This window comes from Macaca fascicularis, chromosome 7 (assembly GCF_037993035.2).
Source record: "Macaca fascicularis isolate 582-1 chromosome 7, T2T-MFA8v1.1".
NCBI lineage: Eukaryota > Metazoa > Chordata > Mammalia > Primates > Cercopithecidae > Macaca > Macaca fascicularis.
Genome location: NC_088381.1, coordinates 31,021,572 through 31,037,689, shown reverse-complemented (window position 1 = coordinate 31,037,689; position 16,118 = coordinate 31,021,572). Strand labels below are relative to the sequence as shown.

The following is a 16,118-nucleotide window of genomic DNA, read 5'->3' as shown; positions in this document are numbered from 1 at the left end:
AGCACATGCTTGGTCCATGTCTGCATAGCTCTCCATTCACCTGTTTTCGCATCTCTTGCCTTTCTTCCATGAATAAGCAGAGTTTTACACCAGAGGTTTATACAAGGTTAGCTTCCAACCTTTAAAGATTTAGGTTTACTATTTTTATGCCATTTAACATAGTTTATATTCCTTTTTCTAACATATATGAAACACATAATAACAAGGCTTAACTTCTAGAGCCAAAGGATAACTGAAGGAGAAAATGTCCTATCTTCTCTCAGAAATCAGCTGTGAAGGACACGTGCAGGTTGGGAGGCAGTGGTCTGAAGTTTCCAATTAATGCCACTAACCCCATTGGTCACCAAACCTGTTCTCAGTGAACAAAAACAGGCATGATGGCTCAGTGGGGACAGAGAAATTGTATTGCGTTTTGCTTTCTTGACTCAGTGATTTGTAGAGTATTTTTCTGACATGTCAGAATTTCCATAAGATTCCCAAACAACTTATTCTAACCTCTGTTTTGCTTTCTAACCAGACCTAAAACAAAACAAACAGCAGTAACAAAAATATTAAAAAGTGTCCTAGCTACCCATAATAAAAAGGTGTTACACAATTTTCAAAATACTTGCTTTATCATTAACTCAGCACTTCATTTTAGTCAGTGCATTATACAACCACTCTGGTAAATTTTTTTATTAAAATAAGGTTTATAAGTTGTATGTACATATGTAATGTTTATATGTGTGTACAAATAACAGGTGGCTCCCACTCCAGGCAATTATGCTACCCACAGAGAAATTATGAGATTCTTTAAATCCTAAAGATAAAGTTTCTTTTTGTTTTGTTTTTTATAGTTTTTGTTTTTTGAGACAGAGTCTCGCTCTGTCACCCAGGCTGGAGTGCAGTGGCACGATCTCGGCTCACTGCAACCTCTGCCTCCCAGGTTCAAGCGATTCTTCTGCCTCAGCCTCCCAAGTAGCTGGGACTACAGATGTGTGCCACCACACCTGGCTATTCTTTTTTTTTTTTTTTTTTTTTTTTTTTGTATTTTTAGTAGAGACGAGGTTTCACCATGTTAGCCGGATGGACTCGATCTCCTGACCTCGTGATCCGCCCACCTCGGCCTCCCCAAGTGCTGGGATTACAGGTTTGAGCCACAGCGCCCAGCCAAGAGCAAATTTAAATGGGCTATTTATTCCAGCTCAGATTTAAATCCAAGGCCTTAAAAGACTTCAAAATCTACCACTTTGAATAAACTGTACCTTGGCAATCAATTAAACTAATTTACTTTGCATAAGAAAGTATTTTTTATATTTTTAAATAAAATTATAATTAAAAAATAAATATCTAGACATTTTGGGATACTTTGAAAGTCTAGAAAACTATAAGCAGGCAGAGAAAAAAAATCAGCCCCACTTTTCATCACACAGAAGTAATTGTTGCTTTTCTTTGGAATCCTGTAGAAGAAATTTTATATCCTAACTTTTATTAACTTAAGATTTATTTCACTAACACTTGCCTATTTTACTGCTGATCTATATCTTGAGTCTGTCCATATCTCTTTGTCACTATTCCACCATCCAAGCCCCATGCCGTGTCTCACCTGGATTTTTATTGGAGCCTGGAAGTCTGTCTGCTCCTGTCTTGTCTCCCTTCAGTCTATTACCCATGTTGCACTCTTGCTTAAATCACTTCAGTGACATCCATTGCTCTTGGATGAGATGACTGTCACAAAAGGGCACCCAGAAGCCCTTTGGAATATTACACCAATATTCTGAATATCTCTGTCTGACTTTATTTTTTGTTTATTAATTTTTATTTAGTTTTTGAGATGGATTTTCACTCTTGTCCCCCAGGCTGGAGTGCAACGGCACGATCTCTGCTCACTGCAACCTCCACCTCCTGGGTTCAAGAGATTCTCCTGCCTCAGCCTCCCGAGTAGCTGGGACTACAGGCATGTACCATCATGCCCGGCTAATTCATGTATTTTTAGTAGAGACGGGGTTTCACCATGTTGGCCAGTCTGGTCTTGAACTGCTGACCTTGAGTGATCCATTCACCTTGGCCTCCTAAAGTACTATGATTACAGGTGTGAGCCACCATGCCCAGCCCTCTGTCTGGCTTTAGAGGATTGTTCTGAGGCTCAAGTGACAAAAATACACGAAGGTGCTTATAAACGGTAGTAAACTGTAGTGTGAGTGGTTTTTACTTTATATGTAAACTTTATATATAACTTCAGATGTAAACAAATGTCAAGTGTTTCTGTTTCTTTTGAGAATACATGTATGTTACCTTCATAATTATTTAAACCAATCTTGCTCTTTCAGAGGCAAGTAACAGAGAACACTTGAAGTCAGGAAACAGGAATTCTAATCACTGATATTCAGTATAACCTTGGAATGAGATCTGGCTCTCACCAAATTGAGAAATAAAGAAACACATTACACACATAGTTGTTGATTGAAAATGTGTACGCTATAAAAAATGTAATTTTTCAAGTATTCATGACAAAAAATGAATAAAGAATCACTAGAAGTACACCTTTTCTGAGCTAAAAATATGTACGTTTTAGTCTGTCATTACATTAAAAGTGATAATTTCCCCATGGCATGACATGCAATAAACATGTGCTTATTCTATGCTGTGAGAACTCTTAAATTTTACAAATGACTTTACAAAGATTCCCAGTTATCTTAACCTGATTTCAGATTTCCAGAAAAGATAAAATGCTAGACCAAATAAACTGTATTGTGAGAAAGTGGGATTTGGGATTTTGATGTCCTGCCCAGATTCTAATGGAAATATTCCTGTGGAGAGCTCGTTTGTTCATTCTGGACAAAGGAGTGTCAACATTTGATGTTTTCTCTCACTCCAAAGAGCATTATTCTGATGCTTGAAATGCTTATTTCAACATGTTCATCTTTGACCCAAATGAAGGAGTTGCCATGGAAAAAAACCTGGCAAAACTCTAAAGATTTTTCTTGTATCAGAGTATAAATGGCGAACAGATGGAAACTAGAATTTGAGGAATTTTAGGATGGTTTGAGAAGAGACTTTTTATGAGGGTTTCGCTGGGTTCTAGAGAAATGACAAGGGAAAGTGGTGCTGCTAACAGCCCTCAGCTATAAATCATGAGGGGACGAAGGAGTTACTGGAACCTGGAAAGAGAGAGTTTTCTAGAAAAGACATTGAGAGGCTTAGAGTCAAAGGACAGAGCCAGGCTGAGAGGAACCTGTCCAGAGGGAGACTGGAGAAGGAATATCTGAACTTTCTCTTCCCTCTTAGGAGAGGCTCCCTGCTGTCTGAACCACTTGGGAAACAGGGAGTAAGCCGGCCCAAGACTGTGACCCACACAGCTCAGCCTCCTACGGAGTGGGGGGAAAGTAGATTAGAAGGGGCAAATAAGAGATATGTGGCATAGACTTTCACAGTAATTTACCTAGCACAAAGCCTGGCACATGACAAATACTCCTAAAACTAAGTCACATGAAAGGATAAATGGATCTTTCAGTGCCCTAAACTGTGCACAGGGACATACTTCATTTTTTCCTGGTCATTTTTTGAGTTTCACGTAACAGACTGAATAAAACTTCATGATTTCAAGAAGAAAAGTAGTCTTATTCTCTCTTTTTAACTTTATATATCCCTTTGTATTTATCCAATGGCACTTACTTTTATCTTATATGATAATTAATGAATAGTGTCAGTTGTAAAACTATAAACTTTTTTCTCTCTAAGGATGCACACACAATCATACACACTTTGGATGTTCTACAGTGTCTAGAACAGGACCACAAACATAGTTGCTTCAACAAAAGTCTGTAATCACATACATTCAAATATGAGAACTATGTCATATTACACAGTTTGAGATTTTCTGCATTGAATTTAATAGTGTTCATTTGTTCTAAAACTCACTAAGCACCTGCTTTGCATCCAGTACTGTACTGAGCACTTAGATTTTAAAGATGAATAAGCCAACTGCCTGTCCTACTAGGGCTTACATTGTGAGAGAAGAGGATTGCCAACTATCAATCATGAAATGACTCAACTGTGCTAGGGAACTGTCACAAGATGAATCCGTGTGCTGGTGGGGGACAAGAGTGGAGAAGAGTGGGACAGGGAGGAAAGAGCAATGCAGCAATGTCCTAAATGTGCATGGTAGACTCCAGGCTAGGTTAGAAAGAGTATCCTGGAAGCAGGATGTATTTTCTTACATTTAGATTGGATGTCTACAACGTCAATTCCTCCTTTTATTACGTAAAAGGTGTCCTGTCTACCGAGTCTACCCAGTAACTGAAGCCAGAATGAAGGGAAACTGGGGAGCAGAGGAAGAAGTTAGAAGTTTGCGGAGGGGGTTTATTGCCAACATGAAGACCGAGTATCAGCTTAAAGATCATCGCCTGAACAAAAGGGAGATTCAGTGATGCTAACATGTAGAGTGTGGAGAAGGAAGTACACCCAATTATTTAAAGCTAGGGAGAAGAAAGCTTGGGCTGTGGGAAGGAATAATGATAGACTGATTTCTTTCTGATGAAAATGAGCGTGAGACAGTGGGAGGGACGTTGTCTCTGTCATTTATCTACTTGACCAACTACCTTAGCAAGTTTTAAAATCTATTAGTAAAATCTTTACTCATCGTGTCTTAATCTGAGAAGTGTGGAGAATGCTACTGGTCTTGCAGGATTTGGGGGATGAATAGCACAGAGGTAGACAACTTGGTTAGTGCACAAGATGTTTGCTTAGCATCACTGTAACCTGATTTAATACTTGCCATTTCTACTTTGGGAGTCAACATCCTTAGAATCCTATCACAGTACCCCTCCTATTAAAGGTATTTGTGTATAGCTCTTTGAGTGCACTGAAGACCCTCATCCACTTTGGTGAAGTTAATGTCATCAGAAAGACTGCAATGTTTGAAGAGTCATATTTCACAGATTCTCCTCAGTTTTACACTTAGGACTCTAGAGAAATGCTAACCTCTTGTCTTAGAAGGCAATTCTAGATAGTCCAATGGTGCCTAAGGGGCAGAGAGTGACACAGACCTGCTGCACAGGATTCCAGATCTCTGATTATCTCTGACAAGCTTATCAGCCAATATGAGAAATAACTTCTATGTGTTAAAATCAGTATTAAGTTGAAAATGACCAAGCATAGGAACTGAAGACATTTCACAGCATTTTTTTCCCATAGGTGGCTATCCAGTTGAAATTTCAGCTGTGGCTCTTGGCCAAAAAGTTCATTTAAAAAAAAAATTGAGAACAGTATTTCTGCCAATGAAATACTAAGTTCTTCTATATTTCTAATAAGAAAATGGTTCATTTTTTCCACAGTGAACCATTTCAGAAAAGGGTTTATTTTCTACTTCTGGGCATATATTCTATAGTTTGAGGAATATAATTAGAGATAATCAATGCTTTCATTAGGTGATATGATCCCAAATAACATGTTTGAGACGCTTCCAAATTTTACTCCTGACAATAAAAGTGTGCTTGGATAATATAATCTGGCATTTAAACTTTTCATCCTATATTCTGGATACAAGGTGGGCAAATCACCTGAGGTCAGGAGTTTGAGACCAGCCTGGCGAACATGGTAAAACCCCGTCTCTACTACAATTACAAAAATTAGCTGGGTGTGGCGGTGGGCACCTGTAATCCCAGCTATTCAGGAAGCTGAGGCAGGAGAATCACTTGAACTCAGGAGGCGGAGGTTGCAGTGAGCCGAGATTATGACATTGCACTCCAGGTTGGGTGACAAAGACTCCATTTCAAAAAATAATAATAATAATAAATAACTGACATATTTCTTCCACTTAAATTATAAAAATGACCAATAAAAAGAAGAGTGAGCAATCTCCCCATAACATTAATGCAATACACTAAGCATACTGAAGTATATTAATAGATTCCAGAATGGGAATCAGTAGGTATCTGCTTTCCATCTCAAATTAAAATACATTGTACTCTACTTCAGCAGGATACAGGTTATTAAAATGATCAAAATGATCTAATCTAAATTTTTTTTTTTTTTTTTTTTTTTTGAGGCGGAGTCTGGCTCTGTCGCCCAGGCTGGAGTACAGTGGCTGGATCTCAGCTCACTGCAAGCTCCGCCTCCCGGGTTTACGCCGTTCTCCCGCCTCAGCCTCCGGAGTAGCTGGGACTACAGGCACCTGCCACCTCACCCGGCTAGTTTTTTGTATTTCTTAGTAGAGATGGGGTTTCACAGTGTTAGCCAGGATGGTCTCGATCTCCTGACCTCGTGATCCGCCCGTCTCGGCCTCCCAAAGTGCTGGGATTACAGGCTTGAGCCACCGCGCCCAGCCGATCTAATCTAAATTTTAAGAAACTTAAAATAAGCAGGGACTGAAAGACTTCACTCATTAAAACGAAAAAAGAGGACAGATCACAGAATAAAAACACTTCAGCTCTTGTATTTTAATTCACATAGGCATTAACTATTAATATTTTGGTCGGACAGCTGTAATTTCTATATAAAATATCCCTTTTCTGTGTGAAGCTTTTGTGATTCAGGTCACTCAAGCTGCAATAAAAACTCAGAGAAGGAAACAGAGGATGGCTCAGCAGTTCATCATTCTGTGCCTTATTTCAAATTGTGTTATTCATCGAAAAAACTGTACTTAATATGTTCAAGTTTTATTCATTTTTCACTGTCTGCTCCTGCATGAAATATTCAAAGAGCCCTTGGTATAATGAAATAGCCATTACAAAAAAAAATTTTTTTTATTAACATTGTAATCAAGATGCAAGAAATAAATTTTCTACCAGCTTCTAAAACTGTAAGTAATGCATTCTTAAGAAAAAAAACAGCAATAAAAATGTAATATTTCAAGCTAGCTATCCATTTTAAATCACCGAGTCAAATTTTGGAGAAATAACATGGGATAATTCCAACATATATTAAAATTTCTGCTAATGTTACATTAAACCTACCACAGTATTTTTATATATTTTAATGGTGCAAAGAAATTTAAGATACTTTTAATAATATCTATTGATTAAAATAGGGGGTGATGTGGTGAATTTTGTTTTTAAAAAAATTATGTTTTTTCACCAGTGACAATATACTGTGGACATGCTTGCCACATTGGGATTTTAAAATAAGATTGCAAGTACATACTTTCCTGGACAGTTTCTTTATCCAGAATACATTTCTTCTTCTACCTTCTCATGACCCAATATACTTAACCACCTCTCTGCCTTTTTCTGTCTCTTCAGGCCAAAATTTCACTTCTTACTTTTCAGCCTGTATTAGAGTAGGGTGTCCCAGACTGAGCACTATTGCTATTTAGAGCCAGATGAATTTGTATTACAGGAAGGCTGTCCTATGCACTGTAGATGTTTAGCAACATTCCTGGCCTCTACACTAGATGCCAGTAACAGGACCACCACCCCAGGATGTGACATCCAAAGATGTACAGACATTACCATATGTCTCCTGAGGGAGAAAACCACCCCTACTTAAGAAGCGCTGTATTAGAGCAACTTGCATACATAACATCATATTCACCTTTGACCATATTTCTCATTGTATGAAACTTAGCTCAGAGGTGACACTGAGTAAATGTTTGTGAAATGGATGCAGAATAAGATGGTGTTTTAGTATTGCAGTACGTTTCTAGAATAATAAACATGTTACTCATATATTAAATTCTCAGTTCCACTTAAAAACTTAAGAATAATTCTACATCCATTTCAGATTTGTTTATTTCCCATGTTTGGAACAGAGAGAGAAGAGAAGACTGTTTTTCCCATATGAAAAATCACATTTGAATTATGTGGCTCATAAATTTCTAATGGGATTCAATTCCTTGTAGAGTATTTTTTTTTCTTTTTGTCTAACTGCTTCAGAAGGATGACATCCAAATCTCTTTCACAAGAGAATAATGAAGGAGGTAAGAGTTCAAACATAGGACAGAAAAGAGCAAGAAAGAGGTGAAGAAGGAAAAAAGAGTAAATGAGCAAGATACAAGAGGTTTGCCACACTTATAAACCCATTTATTAAAAAGTTGAATTCAATTAAACATATTTTTAAAGGGAAGTATGTCTTAAAACTTGAAAATAGTGAAAAAAATCAATGATAAGCTATTGACGTTTTCCTTATATCAAATGCTATAGTTACTTTTCTAACACAGCAAGGGAAAAAAACAAAAAAGAGAAGGAGATGAGAAAGGGAAAGAAGAAAATGGAGTTAAGGGGAAATTATATGAGAATAAGAAAAGTAAAACAGAAATGCTTTGAAAAGTGCGCTTAGATTTCTAAAGGATCACAAGACATTTTATACAACACACATTTTGATTAAATAGCACTTAAATAATAATTCAACGCATTTGAAATAGTTTGAAATAGTAATTTACCCCACAGAATATGGATTAAAAATTAAAGAGACAGGCCGGGCACAGTAGCTCTCACCTGTAATCTCAGCACTTTGGGAGGCTGAGGTGGGCCGATCACCTGGGGTCAGGAGATCGAGACCAGCCTGGCCAACATGGTGAAACTGTCTCTACTAAAAAACATACAAAAATGCTGGGCATGGTGGCCTGTTCCTGTAATCCCAGCTACCCAGGAGGCTGAGGCAGAAGAATCGCTGGAACCAGGTGGCAGAGGCTGCAGTGAGCCGAGATCATGCCACTGTACTCTAGCCTGGGTGACAGAGCAAGACTCCATCTCAAAAAAAAAAAAAAAAAAAAAAAAAAAAATTAAACAGACAAAAAAACCACTTTGGGTTTATGATCATAAGGTAAATGATTATGCTTATTATTTGGAAAAAAATACAAGCTTTTTTTTTTCCCCCAGATAATACTTACTCATTTAAAAAGTTGTATTTCATTAATTAGTTCTGTATTTCTAAATTAAGAAAACATGAGAGAGAAAGCCCAAGTAACGGGGAAACATTCATTCAAGGTAGTGAGCCTTTTCACTTGTCATTAAGGAGGGGTGGTCACAGTGCTCAGGGCACAGAGTCTAGATACGTTTTGAGCCAGGATCTGGCGCCCTGCTTTTTAGCCATGTGACCTTAGGCTTGGGTTCTCCCAGAAGCAAACCTGAGACAAGCATCAAAAGGTAAGTGGTCTGCCTGGGGAGGGATCCCAGGAAACACTGGGAAAGGAGCCAGGAGGTGAGAAAAGAAAAAAGTAAGCTAAAAAAAAAAATAGTAAGTAAAAAATAAGTGTGTGTCAAGCCAGTCTTCGGAGGGAAATGATCTCATCTCACAGGGACACTCTAGAGTGCTGTGTATTTAGAATACACATCAGAGTTGTCACAAATGAGGAAGATGGAGATTTTCTCTTCTTCCTTTCTTACCCACCAACTTCCTGTATTTCATCGGTAGGGGGCTGCTCCCTGAGGCATTAACCCTCTGGCCCTCCAGCTGGTCCTTCATGGGACTGAGCCTGTGCCTGTGGCTCCTCAGGCAGAGTGGCAGGTGTTTGCAGTAAGCAGTGTCAGCTATTACTGCTTTATATTTGATTGATACTATAACACCACTATGATATTTCTAAATTATATAACAAAATCTAAGTTAAAATAACAAAAATGAAATACAATAACTATTCATGGGTATTTGGTATTGTGCTAAGTGCTAGCCAATTATTTGGACAACTGCAACAGTATTTACACTGTGATATGGTTGGGCTGTGTCCCCACCCAAATCTCTTCTTGAATTATAGCTCCCATAATTCCCACATGTCATGGGAGGGACCCGGTGAGAGGTAATTGAATCATGGGGATGGGTTTTTCCTGTTTTGTTATTGTGCTAGTGAATAAGTCTCATGAGATCTGATGGTTTTATAAAGGGCAGTTCACCTGCACACACTCTCTTGCCTGCCACCATGTAACACATGCCTTTGCCCCTCCTTTGCCTTCTGCCATGATTGTGAGGTCTCCCCAGCCATGCTGAACTGTGAGTCCATTAAACCTCTTTCCTTTATAAATTACCTGCTCTTATGTATGTCTTTATTAGCAGCGTGAGAATGGGCTAATATGCACTGGAAACTGAAACTCCATTTGGTCATTTTGGACTTCATGCCACCAAAAAACCAGGTAGAATAACAGACACAGGATAATAAATCCTACTATTAATTGGAAATGATCATCTGCAGGAAGAGTACCAATGGAATTCAAAGGGTGGAACCCAAATGCCTCTATTTCAGCATGCCCAGTGTCAAATGTTCAAACAATCAGATAGCACTCTATATAAACAAGACCCCAATAATTAAACTTTTCTATATTTCTCTGTCACTTAAGGAATCTTGGAAGTTGAGTTTCCTTTGGCGCCAAAGAGAACATGGACTGGACAGAAGAATTTGTAAGTTATAAGTATGAACTATAACTTTAGGATCTGTTACAGAAATAAGTATTGTATCTTCCACTATATTTTCATTTTTATGGTTCTATAAATCATTCTAAAATGTAGCTAATTCTCATCTATCTCTCTTGCCCATCACAATTTTCTAAAGGGTGTAGTGTTGACTATCTTTATTATTCAGTCTATGGTCATGAATATTGAGATGGGATTGTGATAGAATAAAAACAAAAGAGATGGAATGAATATTCCTCAGAAATCCTGGATTCACTAACTGAGAAGACTTTAGCTTGCCTCCATTTATTATTGAACATGGTCGTGTTACATCAAGCCATAGCATTGTCCCTCCCCTAATGTGGAAGTATAAATACTTATGTACAGGTAGAAAAGAGAATTTTAGAGAAATGGCAGGGTGGAGAAATTGGGTAGTAGTGGAGAAGTCTCCATTACCACCAACAATTTGGGAAGAAGGTATGAGTTTTCTCTGGCTCAAGTGGACCTCACGAGAGGAAGCTGGGCTTTAGCTTACTTGCTGGAATCCCATTCCAGAGGGCTAGCCACAAGAAATGGATTTTCAAGCAGCATGAATCTATGGCATATCTGCAGTAGGCAGTCACAGGAGACACTGACAGGAATCGATCTGAAATAGATTTCACTCCTCAAGGAAATGTACAGATAGGAAGGTCCCCAGAAACACACACGAGAGACCAGCATTTAGATGCAATAATATAGGAAGCATTGAGGACCTCTTCTTCTTTCCCTTTAGTTTCCATTCCCAAAAACACTGTGGAAAACCTTAAGGGAGCATGACCATGCATTCAGGTAAAAATGTTTTGAATATTTCTGCATCTCTTGACAATCTCTCATGAGCTCGACTTTGTTGTTATAAAAATATCAAAAAAGAAATATCCCACAGTATAACCTGGGGTATATGAAAAGGGATAATTGTAATTTTTAACTGGACAGTATCAGAAAGCATAAAGTGCTATACGCAGACTACCTACCTAGCACCTTTAGCTTTATCCTTGATATAGGGAGAAAAATTAATGTATCCAAGAGGAAAAAATGGTGAGTCCAGGGTATTTTCATCATAATTAAAAAATTATCTGTATTTTCCCTTTTCCAAGGATCTTTCATGAATGAAGACAGTGTCCTCTTACTTACTTTTATTATTTCTGTAGTATAACTTACTAGTTTCTGAAGTTTGAGCCTGCATTTGGCTCTTTTGACTCACACTGACATTTTCAATAATCTCTTAGAAATATCAGATCTTAAATACATATAATCACCAAAATATAATAAATCACAAAGCAACTTGAAAGAAACACTTTTGAACAGTAATATCTTAGAAGCTTATGAGGTGGGAACTTTGACACATGAAACATATCTGAGTTTCAAATAAAATACCAAGCCTGCCTCTTGGCCTGTTTCAAAGAAATCTTGTAATTTTTTTCATATGAAATTAGCATAAAATGAGATTTCCCTTATAGAAACCCCACAGCACAGGATTTTACATTTGAAGTTAGGATTTAGGGAATTATTATCATTTTTTTGGAAGATACCAACACCAGAAATCCACTGAGTTTTTAATACTGAATTGAAGAAAATATCATGGTCATAAATTTTAAAAAGTAGATTTTACTTAAAGTAGTTTTATGGAAGTTAAAATCACCAACAAGTCAGCCATTCCACAGAGCTTTAGTACGGAATATATTAGTGTTATTAAAATTATTTATAAAATTACAATTCATGAACACTAAAAAATATTAGTATTCTCTATTAACCATAACTCTCCATTTTAATGATACTTCAATTCACAACAGCACAAAATTATTAGTACTATACATAATAATTCTGATGTTAAATTTTAGTTTAGTATTCAGTTTACCTTATTCTCAGGTCCTATGTGTTACTTACTCTGTGAGGTTTGAGTATCTATGAATTTCTTTATCAAGGCATCAGTAGTTTGGGTATAAAGACTGAGAGCATATCTCAGAGACTGAAGATCTGGGCTTTTCTCCAAGAAATTCTTTTTCAGGCCATTTCCTCCTGCATGAAAGTATTGCTACGAAGAAAAAAAATAGCAGAGGCATTTAGAGAGAAGTAGTGCAGGAAGGAATTTATTACTCTAATAGAGAAGCTCAAATGGAATAATACAATTTGATCAATGCAAGATACAAAAAATGGTTCCACTATTTTCCCATTGCTAAGTTATTAACATCTAATTCAGGTCCCCTAGACATCTCTGAAATGACACTCAGCCTCACAGACCTCATATCACAGAAGGCCTAATCCTTTTTCTCTTATGCAAAACTTTAAACAAATGAGATCATGCTGATGTAGCAGTCAGAATCCTTATAGAATAATGGGTTTAGGTCACAATTATCGACTTGGTTATTGACTTCTGTTTCTTGAACATGAGAAAAATACCTAGGGTTGTCAAAATTTCATAGGGAAGGTAGCTTCTGGCCACATATTTTCCAGATACCAGTTTGCAATTCTAGGTCAAGTGTCTGCCACTCCATCTGCCCAATCCTCTAATCACACAGTGGTGCAGATATAGGCCAAGCTGACAAGGCAGAGTGGTCCTTGGAAATCCAACAGCCCTTGAACCTTGCGTCTGATAAATATAATAAAACTTGTTTTTGCTATCGTTATTCAACCAAACTCAAAATATTCCAAAATGTATAAATAAGGTAATAGAGAAGATATATGGTCATTGACAATAAATGTGGTCACTGAGGGATGTTAGCATTTTTCATACTATAAGTGTTATGCACAGACAGACATTTCTTGGAAATGCAGACTGTCTAGAGATATATGATAGAACTAAGGATGCTTTTTTCTACCTGTTTATAAATAATAGATTTATAATATTCTATTAAGGTTAGATAAATGGTTCTCTTTCTCTCTTCCTGTACCAACAATACTAGAGGAAACAAAGCACTCACTAGTAACTATGGCTCACTGTGATCTATAATTAGTACAGAATGAAATATGCCAAAGAAGCTCAAGAAATTATTCAGAGACACTCCCCTAAATGGGTATGTGTCATTCTTCTTTCCCACTCCTTAAGAATTTCTCAGGCAGGACATTTCAATGAGCTGCAAAAATCATAATTATCGCAGTTTTTTTCCCTATTCAAGGAGAGATGCAGAAAAATTTTATGGGTATTAGCAAGCATCTGGTTCTACTTTCAGAGAGTATACTGTAGAGGACATTCATGGTGTAGGCCAAAGAAATTAGGCAATCGGGATTTAAACTTAAGAAAGACTGGTACAATTACAGATACCCTCCCCAGGGAGAAAGAAACCTATGGACCTTTGAAGTTCCATTCACTGATTCTAGCTAGGTACTCCGTGAAAACACAGGCTGTGGCAAAAACTACATATGCTATGAAAAGGAGGCACGGAGAAAATGTCTTCTCTTTAGGAGAATACAAAAACATAATTTTAAAATTGTTCTACACCTGGATCTTATAAAGAATGTTAAAACATTTTCACATGCAGAAAGTATTTAGAGGACTGTTAGTCCAGAACTGTTTCGGGCGCCTTAACAGATGAAAAAAATATGATAATTCCTTTCTTTGAGAAACACAGTATTTAAGGATGGAAAAAAGATTTCATGGATATATTGAGAGGGATACACGTAAATGTATTTAGATTGGTCTTGACTCTGTATCTCCTAGAAGGGTAGTGGAGTGCTCTCTGGAGGACTGTTTACATAATGAATCAAGGAGCCATCCAAAGAAATAACTGTGCCTGAGAGTAAAGAGCAGTGCTAGAAACCAAGCCAAGAGTAGGAGGGAAACTCTGGAAAGGAAAACACACTCTCTCTCTTTCTTAATATTTCTCAGGTAAGCCTCAGTCTTATCAAACCTGAGCATAAGTGCTAAATGATTACAATAAAGGAGGATGAGGAGGAGCAGAAAGAGGAGGAGGAAGAGAGGGAAGGAAAACCAAAACTGATAAAATGAAAATTTGCCATTTCTGGGAAAAAAGGAGCAGAAAAGATTAATGGGTATTCTGTCTATGATACACATTTGGGTTATTCTCACTTTTCATTGTTCTTGGGCTACTTTAAAACTCTATACATTGTAGAAAATTAATAATAATAGTATAGATGATATTTGTCCCTCATAATACAAATTAATTATTTTGGGCAGAATAAAACTGAATATTGCTCTGTGGATAAATCTTTCTTTCCTCTATTCCAGCTTTTCTTATTGCTTATATATGCTTGGTTTCTGGAATTCTCCTTTGAGACAGTCGTAACATCTTAACTGGTTCCCTCACTAATTGATGAATAAAATAACATTTTGACACATTTTATAACTGCATGAATATCACAATTATACCCTCTTTTAAAAACTGTTCTTTAACAGTGTATGTAAAGTAGCATGAGTGATAGCATTCATAAGGATGACCACAGGATTTACTGTCTAATTTGTAAGATTGCACTGTGGATTCTTCAGTCACCTTAACACTTGACAGCATCTGTGGTAGTGTCTGCTGTGCCACCTGTTTTTTCCCTCTTTTCTTTCATAAATATTTATTAAATCTGTATCATGAGCCAGACCTTGTACTGGATGCTAACATTATAAAGCAAAAGAGACACAGTGGTTGCTCCCAAAGGTATTATGATCTAGTAGGAAATGTAACCAACATTTAAACACATGACTTCAACAACACATTGTAGGTGTTAGAAAAATGATTTGAAAATACAGATAATCGGGGAGGCACGCAATTCTGTTGTCTAAGGAGTCAGCAAAGGCTTCCAAAGAAATGACTTCTTTGGTGGCTATGAGTTTTTAAGTACTGTTGTTTTTAACTTTAGCAGCCAGTAGGTAATTCACCCTCAAGAACTAGAAAAAGAGGACAACCCCACCAAGTAACCAAGAGAAACCCTGGTAGTCTCGGCATTATTTAAGGAGAACTGAAGTGTTCGTAGTTCTCCAAGTATAATCTAGATATAGTTTTTCAAATACTGTTTTCTACTGTTATTCTATACCCATCACTAAACCCGTGCTGCCTCTAGGTAGTAGAGGGCCAATGGAAGTTAAGAGATGACACTGCACTCCTAAAAATTCCCAATGCTTATTAACATGGTAAAGGCTCTGAGGCATACTGTGGTAAAGAGATCTGTGTAATCTTTTATTAATATACCTTGTTGCTAAAATTATTAGGCCATAGGACACCTATATCACTGGGCTAATACTTTGGGAATACAAGTGTTTTATGGAATATGATTGGGAAGAATAGAAGAATGTCACTGAACTTCATATAATTGAGATATTATTGAGGGCCTGGAAAACTTCATAGCAGAAGGTAAAAAGGGTTAAGCTATGAAGGCATAAACTAAGTACTTGTACTGAATCTTTTAAAATAATTTTCTAGAAAGGCATATTTTTAATACTAAGGCATTATTTTGTAGGACTCTGGGACTTTGGGGACTAATCAGGAAAAGAAATCATAAATAAGGTGTGTGCTTGTACCTGAGGAAACCCAAGGGTTTTAGGTACGATACTCAACTGACTTCCTCTTTTTTAGCCATAGAGTTTTACTTGTTATTCCATTAAAGTCTCTAGCAGGATATTTACTGAATAGAAGTTTTGTAAGGGCAGAAATTAATGCCTTTGTCTTTGGAGTGTATTTTCCAATATGAAATGTCCCGAGACAGAAACCCAGGACAGACGGTAGCTATGTCAGAAGAGAAAACAAATGGCCAGGTGGTAAGAATGAAAATATCCCGTTCAATGGACACAGTCAAATAACACATGTCATAGGCTCCTCACTCTAACAATGAAGAAGGCG

General features: G+C 37.2%; 1 protein-coding gene across 1 annotated transcript in view; it reads right to left on the bottom strand.

Moving 5' to 3' along the window:
- Nucleotides 1-16,118, bottom strand: part of UNC13C (unc-13 homolog C) — a 649,809-nt gene that overhangs the window by 54,264 nt on the left and 579,427 nt on the right. Inside the window, exon 29 of the mRNA XM_015452851.3 lies at nt 12,223-12,370. Within this exon, the coding sequence (XP_015308337.3) occupies nt 12,223-12,370 (148 nt within the window). The remainder of the gene's footprint in view (nt 1-12,222; nt 12,371-16,118) is intronic.